The sequence below is a fragment of the Apodemus sylvaticus genome, chromosome 17 (genome assembly GCF_947179515.1).
Source record: "Apodemus sylvaticus chromosome 17, mApoSyl1.1, whole genome shotgun sequence".
NCBI lineage: Eukaryota > Metazoa > Chordata > Mammalia > Rodentia > Muridae > Apodemus > Apodemus sylvaticus.
Genome location: NC_067488.1, coordinates 2429854 through 2451436, shown reverse-complemented (window position 1 = coordinate 2451436; position 21583 = coordinate 2429854). Strand labels below are relative to the sequence as shown.

Here is a 21583-nt window from a genome sequence, read left to right as displayed (position 1 = left end):
AGGAAGTAATTAGAATACAGGCTCCCTGAGGTTCCTTTCGGTCTAATTTCTATTTCAGGACAGAAATATTAGGTATAGTTCATCCTGTGTTCTAGGGGAATTTAATCTTGTTCCATCTCTATTGTAACTGCATAACTCTTACCATGGGTTCCTTAAAGTCTGCTAGTTCCTCTCTCCAACACCTACATTTAAAGATTTATACTTTCCTTTAGGTCTCATTTTATCCTGAGGCTCCATGGCCACACAGATGAAAACTGCCTTCACTCTCTTAAGAGATCTTATAGTTTTGATTGGCTCTGGCTATTGTCACTTTAATTCATAATTATCCTAAGTGCAAGAAACCTGGCTTAGCGGTTTTATGGCGTAAACAATAAAAAACAGCATTGTTCTCTTGGTTCCTACAGTTGTTCTAAAGCTATACTCCTTGCATAAACCACAAGGCCACAGAAAGTGATGCCCACCCTCGCAGCCTCAAATATCCCTTCCCTCGGGTGTAGCACTGTGCGCACTAAGCCCTCTGTCGCCGGCCCTTGCTGCTCCAGGATCCACAGCTTCTCCCGTGTCTTTTTCTTTGGTTTCTGCTTCTTCACTCTCTTTCTCCTCTTTCATCTCTGCTTCCACCTTTTCTCCTGTCTCGCCTAGAAAAAGCAACAGATAATGAGAGATAATGAGAGACACTTGCTTAGCTGTGTGCCCTGGCTAGTTTTTTTTTTTTCCACCTGACACAATTGAGCATTATTTAAAAGGAGGGAGCTTCAGTTGAGAAAATGCTTCCGGAAGATACAGTTCCATGCATTTTCTTAATTAGTGACCAATGGGGGAGGGCCCAGCCCATTGTAGGTGATGCCATCCCTGGGTTGGTGGTCCCGGGCTCTATAAGAAAGCATCCTGGTGAGCGAGCCATGAGGAATAAGTCAGTAAGCAGTACCTTCCATGGCCTCTGCATCAGCTCCTGCCTCCAGGTTCTGCCCTGCTTGAGTTCCTGTCCTGACTTCCTTCAATGGTGGGCTATAGTTCAAAAATGTAAGCCAAATAAATAAACTCTTTTTCTCCCCAACTTGCTTTTGGTCAGGGTATTTCATTACAGCAATAATAACCCTGACTAAGACATACTGAACTCATATAATCCTACTGGGGACCAATTTTTCCCTCTAGGTCAACACAGTAGGTTTCTCCTGTGCTATAATGTCAGCATTCTCATTACCAGAGCTGCAGAGAGGCCAATGTCGTGTCACTTAACCTCCCTGGGTCCTGGCCTGCTTGTAATGCCAAGATACAAAATTCCCTAAGAAACAGAAGTTTTTGAAGAGTTTTGTCTGGGAATGAAGAGATGCCTTAGTGAATAAGAGTACTCATAACACAAACTTGAGGATCTAAGCTGAGATACCCGGCACCTATGTAAGAAGCTGGTTATAACAGAGCACGTCTGTAATGCAGTAAAACCAGTCAGTCCTAGAACGCCTGAGCCAGATGATTCATCATTCAGTTAGTTACAACTAAAGCAACATGCTACGGATTGCACAACATGCTACGGATTGCAAGACTGCCGCAAACAGAAGCAGGAGGGAGAACAATCAAGGAAGACACCTGATGTCGACCTCTGGCTTGCACACGTGTGCACCCTCGTACACACCCACATGGACATGGGCATCCAGGCAGAGACACTACTAATAAGTAACATTTTAAAATTTTGACACAGCTTGTGTTTTAGAAATGATTTGCTGGGAGCTGTGACAGAATGTTTCCCAACTAAACAAAAGTCTTCTGCGTTTGGGTCAAGTCAACTTCAACCACCCAACAGAGATGTTAGCAGCCCTGTGCCAGCACCTCTGGCCCACAGCTGGCCTCCACCTCCTTGGAGCCCACCCTAGTAGTCAGGCCGTGGCTGGCCTCCACTTACCTTCAATGTGTTGCTCGTCTTTCTCAGGGCGGATTTCTCTGGACATTTCCACCTTTGCTGCTGCCTCTCCAGTTCCAGCCAACTGTACCCTGTTTCCCCCTGTTACCTGAGGCTGAGACTCATGGGCGTTTCTGAGACCATCAGTAGCTATACAGGGTGACTTGTCCATTACAGGAGTTGGCACCGGCTGGCTTCTGTCTGGCAGCTGTGGCGTTTCATTGTCTTTGAGAACTCTCCCTAGAACTTGGGGCTGCTCAGCTTCACCTTGTGCTTCTGAACGTGGCTGCTTTTCACTGGTTTCTGCAGATTGGCTCCCTTCTGCTATCTCTGGAGAGCGGTTCTCTTTGGGAATAGTTTCTAGAAGTTGGAATGCCTTGTCCTCTCTTGGGATCTCTTGATGTTCCTTTTGCTCAACTTTTCCCACAAACTGATATCCTTCCAGTATTTCTGGAGCACTGTTCTCTTTGGGAGTGGCTTCTAGAATCTGGGGCTGCGTGTCCTTTCCCATTGGTTCTTCAGGTGGCAGCTCCTGAGCTATTTCCAGAGGCAGAATGTTCTTGGCTGTTTGTAGAAACGTCATCGTTCCGGGCTGTGGAAGTTTGGTGTCTTCCTCTGCTCCAGGAGGGTCCCTCTCTGACGACATCCTCAGAGGCTCAGTCTCAGCATTTCCCTTTAGAGACTGGACCTCTGTCCTTGCTTCTGTGTCTTTCTTTCCTTCCTCAGTTCCCAGCGTGTCGTCTTTGCCTCCTGGCTGAAATAGCTCACATTCTCCCCCTTGCACTAGAGGCTCAATCTTCTTTGTGGGTCTTGAGTGATCTGTGGCTTCCTTTCCAGGGGTCTCATCATTTGCCAGGGATGGTTGGTGGTAGGATTGAACACCATTGGCTGTAGGCACCACTGAAGCCTTGGGCCTCTCTAGGGAAGGATGGCTTTGCCTTTGTGCATTGCCATGAAAGGCAGCTTCTCCTGGTGTACATGGTTTAGGTTGGGCTACACAGAACTTGTTTTGTTCTGCAGTGGGAGAATTCTCATTTGAAGGTACTTTTGACCATTTGGTTGAAAAATAAGTAGAAAAGAGAGAACAGAATTGTTATTTAGCTATCGTGGGAAAGTTAATTGATACCAAGTAGATTTAATGGTTCAATTAAACAATAACCCTCTCTCAGATCATAGCCCTTTAATACCATCAGCCCAAACTGCTCACCTTAAGCATTAAAGTCCTCTAACCTGGCTTACTCCTGTGCACCCTGCCAAGGCGTCTGTCCCATATACTAACTTATCACAAGAACATGTTACTCTCCCTCTCACCCTCTCTCAGACCATTCAGCTTCCCATGTGGGGTTCTTGGGATGACCCCCCCTTCCCTTTACACACTGGTACCATTTTTCCGTTTAGTAATTGTGTACTGATGATCATGTAGTCTCTTGTCATAATATAGAGAACACAAAATGAAGGCCGTGTGCTCAGGCTGACCTCACCTCCACAGACACTTTAATGTGTGGAAAAGAATTCTTTTTCTAATTAAACACCCAACTAATGTCTAAAGGCAATTTCTGAGCAAACGTGAAAAACCACGCCCTCTGGTATGACAGAAGCATGTGAAGCACTGTGAGCGTTCAGGTACACAGTGGGGAGAGGTCTGGCAAGCACTAAACTGTATGGAACAGCTTTTTTGTAGTTCCCAAAGAATGCACACAGAGGTCTGGAGGTTTCCAGAAGCATAGCTGGAGTTCAAGGCTGGAGTTAGATCGAGGAGGAGCCTGTAGGTGGCGCTGGTGAGCTCAGCGTGAAGCATGAAGAACAAGAGGTGTGAACAAGGCCATAGTAAAAAGTTGTGGAGTAGAGCACAGCTCAAAAGTATTGCATGTGTTTAGACTACACAAGACCCTGAGCTCAGTTACCAGCACCAAAGTCAATGCACATAAAGGCAATAGAGCAAGGCATTTGTCTCTTATTTTGCTAGGAGAAAAGAGTAGGAAAATGTATCCGTAAATGTTACATTTTCATTAGAAGATTAATGGGCATAGTGGAGTATATTCACACAGTGGAATGTTACACCAAACATAATAACACACACCTGGAATCTCAACAGTCAGGAGACAGAGGCAGGAGGATCACAAGTTTGAAGCCAACCTGCATAATGAGTTCCAGGCCAGCCAAGGCTCCACAGTGGGACCTGATTCAAACAAATACAAATAGCAATTGATAAGGGCAACAGCCGGATAATTCACTAATTTTTAAAATTAAATTTCAAAAAGTTCATGAAAGAAGACAGAACATATACTGTATGATCACATTTTTTAATAAACTAGAAAATGTCCCAGGCTGCTTGTCAGTGATAGACATAGCAGAGCGATGTTTGCGGCCTGGACAGGACAGGCTAGGACAGGAGGCATGAGGCATGAGGAAACATTTGGAAAACAGAAACTGTCCCAATCTAGATTGCTGATTGCTGTGGTGTGTTTGTGGGTGCACACATGTACAAATCTTGTTGAAATGTCATGGCAAATGTGTAGGATATATCATCAACATATCAACAATACTCCCCCAACCTGCTAATTTTAACATAATAAAATAATGTGGAAAAACACTAAACCTGGGAAAGGGTAGATCAGATACGGATTTTTGAAAAGCCTCCTTCTTAGGGGTAGGGGCTTAGTTTAGTGCTCTAGGGCCCAGAAAGGAGGGATAAAAGCTGGATTTCATGACTGTATGAGGGAGAATCTTGGCTACCATCTAGTAATTGTGTGGATCCTGGAGACAGAAAATATGGGTAAAAGATTTGGGTTGAAAGAGAAAAAGACCTGCATAGTTTTACCTGATGCATGTGGTGGAGGCAGGTGTAGGTTGTGACTAGGGAGGCAACATCTGGGGAACAGCCAGATCTTGACCAGAAATGCATGTTGCCTGTGTCTAGAAAAGGGTGGTTTTGGCATAAAGGCAAAAAGAGAGTGCAGGGATGGGGTGGGGTGGGGTGCACAGAGAGACAGAGAGATCATATGTCTCTCCACCTTGCTCTACAGATTGAGTGTGATTCTCACAGGAAGGACCAGCGAGGAGAAAGCACAACAGTAACAATTTCCTGAGCAGCCAGGTACAGGCTGTCAGTGTTAAGGGCTCATGACCAAACCAAAGAGGTCTCTCTTCCTCTCCCTTCCCTACCTCGTTCAGCATGAATGAAACTTTCAAAACAATAGCGAGAGAGGCTACATAAAGACTGTGCTTTCTCAGGACCAGAGAGAACCCCATCATGATAAAACAACTCACTTTGTTCCCACACAAGGCTGTCCTGGCAGGAACTGCCTTCAGGAGTGAGCATGGCAGTACATTACGGTATTAATCACAGATGTTTGCCCAGTGACAGTTCCTGATTAAATAGTTACTATGGTGATTAGTACTGTGAGTGAAACGAAGCACACCGAGTTCACCCACCTGTGGCAGCTGGGTGTGTCCCTAAGGTGTCACCCTTCCAGAGGGAGGGGAGGTGCAGCCACACCCAAAACACAAGTACGGGTTTTTATGTAGAATTTTTAACATCAAATACACTTCACAAAAAGTTAAATGTGTAGCTTTTACTCAGTTTGCTGAATAAGATTATCAGAAGCACCTGTTAATCCAGAGTACAAGGCTAGGGTTAAGTAACCTGGACAGTATCTGAATTAAATCAGCGTTCATCCTGAGGAACCTAATGAGCTTAAATACAACTGTTACTCTTTACTACTTAGATCTATTCTTCGACCATTGCACAGAAAGAATGGCTTGCGGCATGAGAGAGCTTTGTACACAGTCCCTTGAACGCGGAGTTGTCAATACTGACCTATCAAAGTGTAGCATCCTCAACGTGGGCGCGGACGCATAATCAGGGATGGAGAATGGAACTATAGTCACAGTGGCAGCAACAATGATCAAACTTGACCGACCTCAAAACGTGCTACTGGTAACTTCTACACAGAAAAAACAACAACACCCCCGCCCCCCAAAACAAAAACAGAAACAAAACAGAGATGGCTCAGAGAGCATGTTGTTTCTTTTCAGGACACAACTTGATCCCTAGCACCACAGGTGGCTCACAAACCACCTGCAACTCCAGCTCCAAAGCCCGACGCCTCTGCAGACAGCTACACTCACTGCCATCCCCACACAGTCACATATCCACATGCATAATTGAAAAGAATAAAAATGATTCCAGCACTTGGGAGGCAGAGGCAGGTGGATTTCTGAGTTTGAGGCCAGCCTGGTCTACAGAGTGAGTTCCAGGACAGCCAGGGCTACACAGAGAAACCCTGTCTCGAAAAAAGATTTTCAAATTACACATAAAATTTGTTTCATTCCACTTGTGGCTTCAATTTCATTTTCTTTCTTTTCTTTTTTTTTAAAGTTCCACCTGAGGTTTATTGAGAGAGAAAAGGGCAAGGTGGCGGCAGAAAGGGAAATGGGGGAAGAGACTTCATTTTCTATGAAGTCTTCTTCAGCATCCGTCACGGGCAGGCTCTGGACCAGGCCCGGCCGGGCATGGGGATTGTAGCAGGCTGCAAGGAAGGGCTGGCTTTTCCCTGCTATCTTAGGGCTCGCTGTCTGTAGGGAAATTCTAACAATACCTCCTTCCTCACCAATCACAACTTGGTATTCGTACAGTACCTGGCACCCAAGCATCTGCATAGCCTGCACAAGAGCCCCATCATTAAGGCAACCAAGACAGTGCATGTCGTCTGGTGCCCCAGCCTGAAGGCAGTGCCTAGTCCGCATCATTCTGTAGTAATGCTGAGGGAAGATGCACTGATGCCACACCCAGAACTGGTTAAAGATGTGTCTGCTTTCTGCGCCCTCTGTGTCATCCTGCTCTGGGCCTAATCCCCTGACACTCATTATCTCTGTTCTAAACTGGCCCCTGCACAAATGTGTTGTGACAGCTGAACCAACAGAACCCTTGTTGCAAGTAGGGTTGTGATAGGCACACAAAGAAACGAAATACCAGGCCACATTGCTAGAAGGATTAGAACCACAGCTAACATACCTGAAATTCACATTATGGTAGAAGCTTTTCAATCAAGTTCATTGCCCTGATTAGGAATGAAAACTTCCTACCCAGCAAGAAGAAACATTTGAGGTCAATATTTCCTATGCTAAGCCACACAGGACCCTGAAGGCCTCAGCCAATCTTCATAGATTTCTACAGTATTCCAAGGAAATGCTCTCGGGGTATTCTGTGCCACTGCTGTGGAGGTTCTGAGAACTTTTACTTTAATTCTTCTACAGAGAGGCCTTCCCTCTCAGGTCATGGTACCTTCTGTCTCATAAGCATAGTCACAAAAATCTACTATTAGACTACTTTGGAAAATAGTGGTACAGTATGAGTCTGCCCAACAGAGTGGTCCACTGTACTCGTCCTTTCCCGGCTTTCTTCCCAGTCTTGTTCTGGGAAGACTATGCCCATCCCAGCAATGCCAGGGAGCTACTCTGGGTGGGTGTACCCTTCCCTGCCCTCCTTCCGCACAGTGTGTGAATGTGTTGTCCTGCTACCATGACTCCAATTCCACCCCAAAGTGTGATGTGCTATATCTACCAGTAGATTGTAACAGGGGCCTCATTTTGAGCAGAGGTGAACTTAAGCAATATTTTATGTAATTGAACAACATATTAACTAAAAAGACCTATAGAGGTTAAATTTAAAAACCAGTGTTGGGGGTATTATGTAAGGGGGCAGGGGCAGTGACTGGGATGTAAAGTGAATAAATTAATTAGTTAATTGGGAAAAATCAATGTTTTCTAACTACCTGTTAGACATTTTAGTACAAGATTTCCCATCTTGCTTTACTGAGAAAGCAGCCATAGACAATGCATGATGAATGTTTAGGTCTGTATTCCACTGAAACTTGACTTACAAATCAAGAAGTGGGCTGCATTTCCCCACAGCCCAGTTTGCCACCCCTGCCTTGGGTAGTATTTAATCTCTCTCTAGATGCACTCTATATGTCAACTGGATGATTCCTCAGAACAACTTCAGGAAGTAGACATCACTATTAGCCATGAGGCAAAGAAAAAGGAGTGACTGGTTCAACGTAACACAATTAATAAGTGGTCTGAGCCCAGCCAGTCCATTCATAGACCCATTCTTTCTTTTCTTTCCATTATTGAAAACAGGGACTTTTATTCTTTTGTCTACATCTTCCTAATGTTGGGATTACAACTATGTACCTGCTCCACACCTGCAGAACCTACATTCTTGTTTTGTTTGTTTTGTTTCAGACAGGGTCTCTCTATGTAGTCCTGGCTAGCCTGAGACTCATTATGTAGATCAGCCTGGCTTCCAACACAGAGACATACCTGCCTCTGCCTCCAGAATGCTGGGATTAAGTGTGGGTACCACTATGCCCAGCTCACCTACATTCTTATATATATATACATTTTTATTTTTTAAAGAATTATTTTTATTATGCGGGGCGGGGGGGGGGGGGCTGGGTAATGTGCATATAACTTGCAGTGCCTTTGCAGGCTAGAAGAAGCTGTTGGATTCCTGGAACTGGATTACAATTGTGAGCCACCATATATATGCTGGGAACTGAATGTGGGCCATCTGGAAGAGCAGTTGGTGCTGAGCTGTCTCTCCAGCCCCTAATTTAAAAATTCTGTATCTATAATGGGTGGGGGTGGGGGGTGTGTTCATGAGTGTAGTGCCCAAGGCAACTCGAAAAGGGTACCAGAGCTCTGGGGCTGGAGTTACAGGTGTGAGCATCCCACAGGGGTTCTGGGGACTGAATCTAGATGCTCTTCAAGAGCAGTACATGCTCGTAACCCCTGAGCTGTGTCTCCAGGCTCCAAAACCTATATTCTCAATCATCGACCTGTGCCATCTCTCACTATGTTGAAACATATACGCAAACAGAAACATGTGTGCCTCTCTCCCACAAAGTGCACAGACAACCAAAGCTTCCTATAACCAATAATCTATAAAAAGAAAAGGGATTAACCAAAAGAAACTATGTAATTTTTACCAGAGAAATGGGAAAATATAAAAAGACAAGAAAATCAGCTTATAGACAAAAAAAAATTTAAAAATCCATTATCATTCTTACGACTATAGGGAAGAATGGGCAAAGATAAGATCTTAACAGGGACGCGCAGCCTGCGTCTTTATTGGTTTAGGGAAGCTGACCACAGAAGGTCAGTCAGAGCAGAGAGGGGGAAATGGAGGTGCCAGGGCTGGCACACACCACTGCCGTCTTTTGTGTCCTGGCACACACACTAAGACAAAAGAAGGAAGCTGCTCACTAAGAACTCGGGCTGTTGTCACCCTATTTCCCGAGGGCTGAAGAATCACCAGCACACTGTTAAATCGTTCATCCCTACAGACTGAGAAGCAGACGCACAACATAGACAGACACGGTAAAACACACTGGCAAGTTTCACCTTTGCAGAGTTTAATTCCTAGGGGCATTTAAAATGTTTTTCATTATTACAATTATTACTATTTTACATTCTGACTGAAGAGTTTCTTTTCTCTCCTCTCCTCCCAGTCCCTCCTCTACTTCCTCTCTGCCCCCCAGCCCTAACTCCACCCACTCCTCCTCAGTTTCTCGTCAGAAAAGGGCAGTCCACCCATGGAGTGACTCTGTGAGCCTCTGTGAGCCCAGGTTGGTTGATTCTGTGGGCTTTCTTGTGGTGTCTCTTGACCCCTCTTACTCCTGCAATCCTTCCTTCCCCTTTTCTACTGGATCCCTAGGGTCATTAAAAAAACTTCATTCTTAGAGGCAAAAGTTAGGTAACTTTTGATTTATATGTAAGAATGCAATACTCTTCCAAAGTACACTCTACAACTTTAAGGAAATTCCCAGGTGAGAGTCAAAGAAGGTAATTTCCAAAGTCTCTGAGGTCATGCAGCACTTGGGAAACATTTACACTCATTGGTCAATACTGAATTCTAGTATTTTGCTTAAAAAAACAATTATGCTTAGCATAATTCTGAGAGGCTCCACCTAGCAGCTGACAGAAGCAGATGCAGAGACCCACAGTCAAACATTAAATGGAGCTCAGTGCGTCTTAGGGAAGACTTGGGGAAGGATTGAGGGACCCAAAGGGGTTAGGAACTCCACAGGAAAACCAGCAGTCAACTAACTAACCTGGACATAGGCTGGACCTAGCACCCCCAACACACACACACATGTGTAGCAGATCTGTAGCTTGGTCTTCATGCGAGTCCCCCAACAACTGGAGCAGGACTGTCCCTGAATCTGTTGCCTGCCTTTGGATCCCTTTCCCCTAACTGGGCTGCCTTGTCTGGGCTGCCTTGTCTGGCCTCAGGGGAGAGGATGTACCTAGTCCTGCAGAAACTTGATGTGCCAGGATGGGGGGGAGGAGCTCCCCATTCTCAAAGCAGAAAGAAGGGGGGAATGGAGAAGAAGGGGTTTGTGGGAGGGGTGCAGATATTGGGATGGAAGCAAATAAATTAAAGAAAAAATAGTTATGACCCAGTAGTACCAACACGCACACATACCAGATCTCAGTTTGATGCTTTTTACCACATATTGGAAAGGCTTTGAGCAAACCTCCTAGGTGCTATGATATCTTTTCAGACTTGATGTGGTAAAACATTAACACAGAAACGGAACTGCTTCTGAGCTTGGACAAGCCGGACTTGCAGAAAGAAGCTCATGTTACACAACGAAGCTTTGTTTTACTGTTTGCCTGCCTACGAACCTGAGAGACTCTTCGCAGCCCCAGCCTCGCACTGCACACTGGAGCCCCCTCCCCTTGTCTGTCATCTCTAGAATCCCCACTCTTGTTCTGCTTTTCTGAGAAGTCCTCCTATCTTCACAGACTCCAGATAATCCACCCATTTTCCATTCACTCTTCATAGTTACTGACTCCACTTTTCCTACATTTAAGGTTGTGATATGGCCAAACACACATGTATGCAGGGCTAGACTGCAGGTGAACTGGGCGCTGCCAGCTAAACGGGAGCTTTGGGGTCACACACAGGCTTAAGCCGTAGCTCAGTGCATCCAATAATCTGGCAAGTCACTCCTCCCCACATAGCGTTAGTTTTCCACGTATATTTGGTACTCACGTTTGCTCTTTAAGACCTCTCTGGGTACTAAAAGCACAAAATGAAGTTGGAATCAAGCAGTTGGCCTCTTTCCTGCACCTTGCCTTCTCTTGCATTGATGTGGCTGTGTAAGTGTCTGAAAGATTTCTGTTGTGAGAAAGACTCGGTATTGAGGTTGTAAACTTATGCCACTGTCATAGAGGCATTTAGGCCATTTTCTATCAAAATTATAAACATGCACCCCTTCGACCTAGTAAAGCCACTTCTAAGAACTGTCTGCAGGTATGCTTGCACACATTCAAAATGATGTATGCACAAAGGAATTTACCACAACCTTGTTCACAAAAGGAAAGACTGGAGAGAGATTAAATGGCCCCCAGTAGGGGACTAGCCAAATAAGTCACACAACAGATTATTTTGCAGGTATAGAAGGGATAACAGTGCTTCCATCTTGTCAGACTTGAAAAAGAAATGGAACAGTATAGATAGATACACTATGTTTTACAAGCAAAGCCAAGAAAAGAATATCTGAAATGCATTAAAACAAACAAACAAACAAACAAACAAACTCTCAGCTGTGTGTAGTGGTATACGTTTACAATTCCAGTCAGGGTGATCACCAACCTGGCCTACATAGTGTGATCCTGTCTCAAAACCAGGGCCTGCATGGCTCTACATGGAGATGGGGTCCTAGAGCTGAGGGAAGCAGACACATGCCCCACCCCTCACCCAGAAGCTGTTTCCAATTGATAAGTGCTTGCAAATAAAAATTCAGTTTTCTCCATGGGAGATTTACATAGAAACAAACTACTCTTAAGGGTAGGCTGCATACCCAGCAGTAGATGCCAACAGAAAATGATCTCAGGGCATCTTTAGAGGTTCCTTGTTTCATAATGTCTTGTCAGAACTTTTCCCTTTTTCAAAAAAAAGAAATCTTGTTTATTTTTATTTTATTTATATTTTTTTCTGTCTGCTTACCCTGCAGATTCTTTGCGCAGACATTATGACTTTCTGAGTGTGTGAAAGAGTGGCTCTCTGCATCCATGTCTGTTTCTTGTGTCTTTTCTTGGGTTCTTTCCTTCTGTTTGTTTTGTCCTCTTCTGATAAGTGGCGTTTTGTTTTATCTTATTATCCCTTAGAAGCATGTTTGTTTTCTAATGAGAGACAGAAAGGGATGGATCCAGATAGGAGGGAGGTGGGAGGAGGGGATGGAGGGGAGGCCATAATCAGGATAATAAAGGCAGCACTTGGGAGGCAGAGGCAGGCGGCTTTCTGAGTTCAAGGCCAGCCTGGTCTACAGAGTGAGTTCCAGGACAGCTAGGGCTACACAGAGAAACTCTGTCTCTTAAAAAAAAAAAAAGATCTATTTTCAATAAAAGGAAAAAATAACCAAAAATGAAAAATAAAAACAAAACTCAAGGGAAAATAAACAAAAAGAAGCAACTGAAAAGCAAACAAAAGCAAAGCCCAAGCCCCGCCTTTGTAGGGATGGCGTGCCTGTAATCTCAGCTCTTAGAGAGCTGAGGCCTCAGGAAGGCAGCATGGCTACATGGTGAACATGGCTAGCCTGAGCTGCGGAGGGAGAGTGTTAAACAAAACAAAACATATCACCAACAAAACACCAAATAATGGGACAACACAGTGATACAGGCTGGGGAGGGTAATTTCCGTATACACCTTTTTCAAACACTTCCCATTTTGAGCCATACATCTGCATTCCCTACATTTTATCTAAGTAGCGGTGTGTAACGCCTAGGCCCATGCCAAAGGCATTTTGAGCATTCAAAACTTAATCCAGAGACTTCCAGCACACGGAAAAGAAATCCCATTCATATAGTATCTGAATGGAATAAAAAAACTGTATGAATTAATGTTAACTTTAGAGATGCCCTTCAATAACAATGCAACAATAATCTGATTAAGATTGAAGAGTCACGTGCCGGGCGGTGGTGGCACACGCCTGTAATCTCAGCACTCTAGGAGCAGAGGTAGGCAGATTTCTGAGTTCGAGGCCAGCCTGGTGTACAGAGTGGGTTCCAGGACAGCCAGGGCTACACAGAGAAACCCTGTCTCAAAAAAAAAACCAACCAAACAAACAAAAAGATTGAAGAGTCACTGTGTGATAGTATTAATTGGGGACTGGAGAGATGGTTCAGCAGTTAAGAGCACTGGCTGCTCTTCCAATGGTCCTGAGTTCAAATCCCAGCAACCACACGGTGGCTCACAACCATCAATAACGAGATCAGACCCCTTCTTCTGGAGTGTCTGAAGACAGCTACGGTGTACTTACATATACTAAATAAATCTTAAAAAATAAAGAAAATATTAGTTGCAGGCTGGACAAAGACCTTTACAAAGACCGATCTCTTACCATGTGAAATTCAAACCTCCCTGATTACCTCGGAAACAGACTACAAGCAGCAGTGAAAGTTCCAGTCAGAACAAACAGATGATTATAGCTGCCAGTGGAAATGTACACATTAACCTAGCAATGGAGTCATCAATAATTACCCTGTATTTATTTTGTCCACATTGGTGCTTAAACTGTAAACCACAGGGGTGGAGAGCCCTGGCAGGAAGGTGTGGCATTTAATCAGGAAAGAACGGTGAAGCAGTCATTACTCAAGTGTCAGCAGGGAGCTGGTGGCGTGGGGAAGAAGCCGGAGAGGCCTTGGAGACATTAGAGCCTGTGCGGTGGCTACAAGCCTCATGCTCAGAGTCCATTAGACCACAAATGGCTATAGTGCTTAGAATTCACTCCAATAAACTCAAGACATTCCAACCTGTGCCTAGTTATCCTTTCTTCCCCAAACAAAAGCTTCTCCTCACAGTTTTCTAAATAAAATGCAAATGCTACTGTAGCAAATCTGGGCCTGTTCTAAGCCTGGAGCAGCCAGAGGCCATTCTCTTCTGTCTCCAAGGCACACACGTGTGCACTGGCTTCAGAGGTGATGGACAGACCTACGGGTAGGCAGGGAACTGAGTCCCAGCAAATATCCACCCACCATTGCTGGAATCGCTTATTCCCATGCCTCCTATTAGCTATCTAACCAGTATCAGCTGACTGATTTACATTTGAGCCTAGAAAATAGGATCTTCTGTGTCTACCAGGCAAGCACAAGGACCTGAGTTCAGATCCCCGGAACCACCCAGGGATGGCACCTATAATCTCAGAATTGAAGCTCCAGACAGACAGATCTCTGAAGCTCTCTGGCCAGCCAGCCCAGTCCAGTGATCTTTAGATCCAGCTAGAGAATTATCTCAAAAGAGATAGGTGGGAAAGTCAGAGAGATAGCTCAGGAGTAAAGAGCCCATGCTGAGAGTTCTGTTTCCAGCACTCACATCCGTGGCTAACAACCACTGATCCAATGCCACAGGCACTGATACTCACATGCACATGTCACTTTTAAAACGTGTTTAAAATTAAAACCAAATATTTCTATTTTCCCGAGTCTTAGGAATTATAATAGGTATTTTGCTTGTAATATATTTATATTGTATGCCTCAAATCACTCTAAATCCCCATTAAGTACATATTTATTTGCTATGGAAACAACCAAGGAAATATATTAATTTATTATGATTATATAATAGTAATATATAGTATAATATACTAGTATGCAATATAAATTATATGGCATTTATACAACAGTGTGATATATCATATCATTATGTAACCATTACATATTTATAAATAATATATAATATGTTATATATCTGCATAACACCTAGGTATGAGAACAAGTACTTTTTAGTGTATTTCTTCTGTTGTTTCCAGAGTGACCACATACCTAATGGGGGTCCAGAGTGATCTGACACAAAAACACGAAATTACAGTTAGCACAAACTGGCTCAAAAACCTGTGTCCAAAGCCCTACTTCAAGCCTTGGTGGCCCTGACTTGCAGTAAATTATTTGTACCTCTCTTTAAAGTAGAAATAAGCATAATTTTTAGTTACGGCATTATCGTCAGGGTTAAATGAAGTGACCTGTTCAACAGATAATTACCAACACCAACTCACTCTCTCTCTCTCTCTCTCTCTCTCTCTCTCTGGTTTTCAAGACAGGGTTTCTCTGTGTAGCCCAGGCTGTCCTGGAACTCTGTCAGTAGACTAGGCTATTCCCAAACTCAAAGATCTGCCTACCTCTGCTGGGATTAAAGGCATGCCCCACCATGCCTGGCTCATGATGTGGACTTCACTGTATCATCACGCATGTACAGAGGTCAGAGGTCAGCTTTCTGACTCAGCTCTCTCTTTCTACCTTGACATGGGCTCTGGGGATGGGACACAGGCCTGTCAGGTAGTTGCTTTACCCACTGAGCCATCTCACCAGCACCATAATGTTTCAAAATACTTATGTGGATTCTCCATCTTCTTTTTTACGTATGACATCACCTAGATCGACTCCTGTCATTGTGGTGTTTATATCTCTGGACTTAATCGTCTTTCATAACTGCAGCGCCATACTCTTTGGCTGGCATTTTTCCATCCCTCTGTCTACTGCTACTCACAGCCATCAGTCTACTCCTGTGTCGCTGTGAGATAGGGGTTTCGTTCTCCAAGGTAGTACTCATGAATAAAATGTATCATTTGCTGTGTTCAATGAAAATGAAAATATTAGAGGTGAAATCCAATATGAGTTCCTGTCATCTCTGTTGTTTGAGACTGTGTAGGAGGCTCAAGGCATGGTATACTGCTTGCAAGGTGAGCACTTAGGAAATGTTGGTCAGAATTTGACGGTACTTCCTATATTGTCAAATGTGGCTTCTTTAAAACACTTCCCAGAGAGGCTGGAGAATAGGTTAGTCTTACAGAAGACCCAGGTTCAGTTCCCGGCACCAACATGGTGGCTCATAAGTATCTGTAAGTCCACTTCCCGGGAATCAAATGCTCTCTTCTGACCTCCTTGGGTGTTGCATGTGCATGATCCACATACATACAAGCAGGTGAAACACTAAAACATAAAACAAAATAAACATAGCTCCTTTTAAAAGTGTTAGACCCCTCCCACATGGCCTGCAGATAAAATAGTTTGTTGAATGTTGCTGTTGTTTAGCTGCAGTAAAGGAAAAATACTGTCCTGACAATTTGTTCTTAGCAGTTGTCCTGGGTAGATTTTGTTTGTTTTTTTGTTTGTTTTACAACTTGACACAACCTAGAGGCATATGGGATGAAGAAACCTCAACTGAGGAAACGCCACTAATTAACCTGTGGGCAAGCCTGTGGGAGGATTGCTGATGTGGGTAGGTTCAGCTCCCCGTGGGCGTGGCCATCCCTGGGCAGAGGATCTATAAGAACGCAGGCTGAGCAAACCACAGGGAGCAAGCCCCCAGCATCACTCTTTGTGGGTCCTGTTTCAGTTCCTGCCACTAAGTTCCTACCGAGAGTTCCACCCTAACTTCCCTCAGTGGTGAAGTGTGATATTTCCTTCCTGAGTAGCTTTTAGTCATGATGCTTACCACAGCAATAGGGACCTTAAGCAGGGCAACTGTCCCAGTGGAAGTGAAAGGTCCCGTGTGTGTAAGATTTGGGAGATCTGAAGCTGGGCATGGTGGTGAGGCAGCCAGCACTCCCTGGCCAGCCAGGGCTAAAGGTGAGACTTCGTCTTTGTTTGTTTGCTTTGTTTTGTTTTGTTCTGTTTTGTTTTTTCAAGACAGGGTTTCTCTGTATAGCCCTGGGTGTCCTGGAACTCACTCTGTAGACCAGGCTGGCCTCGAACTCAGAAATCCACCTGCCTCTGCCTCTCAAGTGCTGGGATTAAAGGCATATGCCACCATTGCCCAGCTGAGACTTTGTCTTTTTTAAAAAAAAATAGCCACCCCCCCAAAAAGGTTTGGGGGATTTGTTTATTTTTGTGCTTTTGTTTTCCCAAGACAGGATTCCTTTGTGTGTAGCCCTGGCTGTCCTGGAACTCACCCTGTAGGACAAACTGGCCTCCAATTTACAGAGATCCACCAGTCTCTGCCTCCCAAGTGCTAGGAGTAAAGGGCTGCACCACCATTAACATTTGGTGGAGGGCAGCGTGCAGGTGTATCTGATTTAAGAATAATCTCTCTGGCAAGAAGTGATGTTTGGGAGCCTTTCACAGTCTGATGCCGTTTTAGACTAACTGCCATTCCTTCATGATCCTGTACTTCTGCTGACTAGAACTGTTCACCAGTGTGAAGATTCCATTTTTCACCAAGAGCCTATTACATACTAAATATTGTTAGGCACTGGAGCATGCACTGAATGGATGCATATCACAGGCATTTAACAAATGTGGACTGTTTTTTTTTTTTTTAACTAAAAGCACACATACACAGACTTGGCTTATATCTAGAATTTAAAGAAATTTTAAGCTGTACAGAGAGTAATGAATTATTTATCAGGCCTCTAAGATCACAAAGTTGAAATGCTGAGCATACAACAGTATTCGATTACCAGGGTATTGTCCTATGGAGGCTCAGAGGCAAGACACCTGTTGGTTGATTCATTACGTGTTCCAAGCATTTATAGTGCATGCCAATCAACTTCCTATACGCTCCAGGGTGTTGGCAAGTATTTAACATTTCTTTCCGAACAACATTTATGCAAAGAAATCAAGGATTAAAAAATGAGAACTTAACTTGTATGAATCATTAATATAGTGATCAAATGCCTTCTAAATGAGAGAATGGAGGGTTTATCCCCCATTCTATTGATTACATACATTTGCCATTCCTCCCTTGAGTTACATCCCTGGGGTGTGTATGTATGTGTGTGCGTGTGTATGCGCATGTGCGTGTGTGCGTGTGTGTGTGTGTGTGTGTGTGTGTGTGTGTGTGTGTGTGTGCACATGTGCGTGTGCGCTGAACCTTGGGCATACTGCTTACATGACTATCACTGAGCTATACTCTCTCTAACCAAGGTCTCTGCTTTTTAAGCCAGGACACCACTGACAGGTGATGAGAGAAGCTGTGATATTATCTCCTGAAAACATCACTTTTTCATGTTTGTCATAAATTCTCATGAATTATCATGGATGAAGGCAAGATCCATCTGATTTCATAAAATGAGACATGAAACATGAAGACAGTTTCTAACTGTACTGGCCTTAATGGAGGTCGCTGAGATAAGAGGGTTCCGAAGTCGTGGTACAAGTCGGTGGAGTCAGCAGACACTGTGCTTTAACCAGACTCTCCGTGTCTTTATATTGTCATTGACAAAGGGTTTGAGTCATTTGCACGTACGGCTTTGATTTTTGTCTACTTCCCCCACGTATCTATGGAAGGTAGAAATCTCAACGCTCACAGCACAAAAAATAGCAGCAAACACATTTCTCAGAAGGGCATATGGGCTAAGTTCTGAATTATCATGAGTGATAGTCTTGTGTTCTCTGCCTGAAAACAAAACAACCAAAAACTGCTGCTTCTGCGGTAACACCGGCAAAAAGGTATTATTTGTTTATTTGTTAGTTTTTTTACTTTTGTTTTTCCTGAAACAGGGTTTCTCTGTGTAGCCCTGGCTGTCCTGGTGGCGCACGCCTTTAATTCCAGCACTTGGGAGGCAGAGGCAGGCGGATTTCTGAGTTCGAGGCCAGCCTGGTCTACAGAGTGAGTTCCAGGACAGCCAGGGCTATACAGAGAAACCCTGTCTTGAAAATAACAAAAAAACCAATACAAAAAAAAAGTAAAATTCCCCCTAAAACATTGTGCCTTGACAAAGACTATAACTCAAAGGAATGCACTCAACATTATGCCCAGGTCCAAAACACTAGCGATTTATAATCTAAGAACTACTATAATCTACTGACTGTAAAACCCAGTCCTGCTCTAGTCCACTGATCTACGTCTATTCATTCTACAGTATTTATCACTGTCAGAATGATAGTGATAATATCACTATCATTGTACGTGTTTATATTCCTCTCCAGCATCTGTATACACTTAGTGTACACAGATGGTCAAAATGTGCTGACTGAATTTCTTAACAATAATCAGTGATATTCACCTTTCATCATACACAATATGCCTCAAGAATATATAAATCGAGGCCAGGGGGAAGTGTTTGTGATCTCTCAAAACTCAGGAGGAACCTATTCCGTGCAGGGAATGCGCATGGGTGTTCTCTGCATCTTGTCCTCTGGCAATGCAGAACCGTCCCCAGGAGAGCAAACTGGGACTTTCAGTGGGATGTTCCTCACCTGCATGGTGAAGAGGGACGGCGGAGCTAGTTCAGTTAGTAAGTTAGCACCAAGAACCCTCGCTCCCACCAGGCAAGGCTGCACTCAGCTCTTGGCCCCGACGTCCTGAGCGGGTACACACGGTGGGCGCACCCGGATGGGCACCCCGCAATCCCAACAGCGGACGCAGCTCTCCGAGACACCCTCCCAGCTGCGCTCTCCTCCCACGACAAGTAGCTCTCCCCTTGCTGGCGAGGCTGGGCCAGGGCCGCACCCTCTGGATCTGGGGGCAGCCAGCACACGGAGTCCCCCAGTATCGGTGCGGTGTGGGTCCCTTGCTCACCTCCGCTGCCGAATCTGCTGCTGTCGCCCGCCTTGTTGAGGGCGCTGCTGGAGCAGCCCATCGCTCAAAACTCAGTTACCTGGCCCAGCCCCACACGGGTGTTGGTCGCGGGACGTGGATGCGATGCTCACAGCAAACCTAGCGGCTGAAGTTTCTCCAACTATGCGATCTTGCTTTCCCAAGAGCTCAGGGCGCACGCCTGGTGGAGCTCTGACTGCGGGGTGCGCACCTGGAGGGACAAGCGAGAGACGCACAGGTGGATAAAGCCGGAGTGAGCAGAGTGCCAGACAGCGGGAGGACCAGCAGGCAAGAGAGAGCAGGGACAATTAAATCCGAGGAACCAGCTGCACGGTGGCGGAGGACGCCGGGAAGGGAAATGGGGAAAAGCTCCGGAAAGGAGATGGGGGACAAGAGCGAAGTGCTGGGAGGGATAGTGTGAACAATCGGCCCTAAATAGCTAGGGAAGGGAGGCGGCGGCTGCAGCCAGAGGCAATTGATTGGTAGACTAGATGTGCCGTGACAGCTTTATCCTCTTACATAACTCAAATAGTTACCACAAAGAAGTTCAACAACGAATACCACACTGCTAGACCTGCCCGCCACCGTCAGCTCCATGCTCTTGGTGCATCCAGAGCTACACTTATCACTCTGCTGTCCTGCTTCTGTTTTGTTTGCTTCCACCTAGTTCCCCTAATCATGCTTTGTCTTTTTAATTAATTTTTAAAATTACTATTTTTTTTTCTTATTTGAGATGGGGGTCCATACATAGTTCTGGCTGCCCTGGAACTCACTATGTAGACCAGTCTGGCCTCGAATTCAAAGAGGTCCACCTGCCTCTGCCTCTTGAGCGCTGAGACTAAAGCTGTGCACTATCATTCCAGATCTTTAAGTTTTATGTCTGAATGGTCTGGTATCACGTGTGTACATGGTGCCCACAGAGACCAGAAGAGGGCGTTGGAGTCTCTGGAACTAGAGCTGCAGATGGTTATGACCATCTGTGGGGGCTGGAAATCTACCCTGGGTCGTCGGGAAGAACTGCCAGTGCCCTCAAGTGCTGCGCCACACCAGCCCCTTGCTTTGTCTGCAGCGGCCTTAACGTTCAGAACAGGCTGTCTTATCGAATATTTTTTGCTTTGGTTCTGTTTGATTTGTTCAAGATTGTTCTTACGTGACGAAGTTTGACCATAGTGATTCCCACTCATTCCTAAGGAATCGTCCACACCAGAGTGCCCTGAGAGTAGGAAGTTAATGTTTACCGGGTTTCTCCCCTGTGGAGTCGCTACTGCTTTGTAGTTTAAGGGGCGACACTGTTAGGCTAAGTAAATGTTTCCCATCAAACCATTATAGCTACTTTTATCCTCTCATCTCTAACTTGGATTAGTTATTACCGTTATGGAATGGTGACTGTCTACTCATATTGTTCCTTTTACATTTGTTAATTGGCATTTTACTTTAAGGAAGCACTTTCCCTTATCCTCCACTTGGTGATTTACACTAGTAAATCACCCACTTAATTATTCAGTGTGCTTCATTATCATCTGTATTAGTTTGCTGAGGGGCGCTATAACAAAACATCATAGATTGAGTTCCTTGAACAACAGAAATTTATTTGCTAACTGTTCTAGAATTTAGAAACCACACACAGGATGGTTTCTTCTAAGGCTCTCTTCCTTGACTGATAGATGGCTCTCCTTGCCACATGTCTTCTGTATTGTCTATGTCTTAATAATCCCTTTTATAAGACTATAGAACTATTGGTTTGGGGACTCATCATTTAACATGAAATATGTCCTAAAAATCCTATTTACAGAAACAGATTATTAGATATTATAAGATGGGAGGTCCATCTTATAATATCAATTTGGGTGCAGAGACACACAGTTCATGGCATAGACGACTCTATTCACAAGTTTTTAAAAATAAAAGTTGGCCGGGCATGGTGGCGCTCGCCTGCACTTGGGAGGCAGAGGCAGGTGGATTTCTGAGTTTGAGGCCAGCCTGGTCTACAGAGTGAGTTCCAGGACAGCCAGGGCTACACAGAGAAACCCTGTCTCAAAAAACCTAAATAAATAAATAAATAAAAGTCAAATTTTGAAAAGGATTTATTTTTATGTTATTGTTATTTTATTTATATGTACATGATCACTGTCTTC

At 44.5% G+C, this 21583-nt stretch overlaps 1 protein-coding gene across 1 annotated transcript; it reads right to left on the bottom strand.

Annotated features, from left to right (window-relative positions):
* Positions 1–471: 471 nt before the first annotated feature.
* Positions 472–19637, bottom strand: Erich5 (glutamate rich 5). Its single transcript, XM_052161523.1, has 3 exons — positions 19431–19637; positions 1901–2941; positions 472–638 (listed from the first exon to the last, which is right to left on the bottom strand). Exons 1-3 carry the CDS (start codon positions 19489–19491, stop codon positions 472–474), a joined length of 1269 nt encoding a protein of 422 aa, XP_052017483.1. The 5' UTR covers positions 19492–19637.
* Between the last annotated feature and the right edge of the window lie 1946 nt (positions 19638–21583).

What these genes read in the sequence shown, in the direction of transcription:
- Erich5 (XM_052161523.1), bottom strand. Translation starts at nt 19,491, where the DNA reads ATGGGCTGCTCCAGCAGCGCCCTCAACAAGGCGGGCGACAGCAGCAGA. An exon ending in CAGCAGATTCGGCAGCGGAG is followed by an intron (nt 2,942 to 19,430) that starts GTGAGCAAGGGA and finishes AATGGTCAAAAG; the next exon opens with TACCTTCAAATGAGAATTCT. An exon ending in AGACGAGCAACACATTGAAG is followed by an intron (nt 639 to 1,900) that starts GTAAGTGGAGGC and finishes TGCTTTTTCTAG; the next exon opens with GCGAGACAGGAGAAAAGGTG.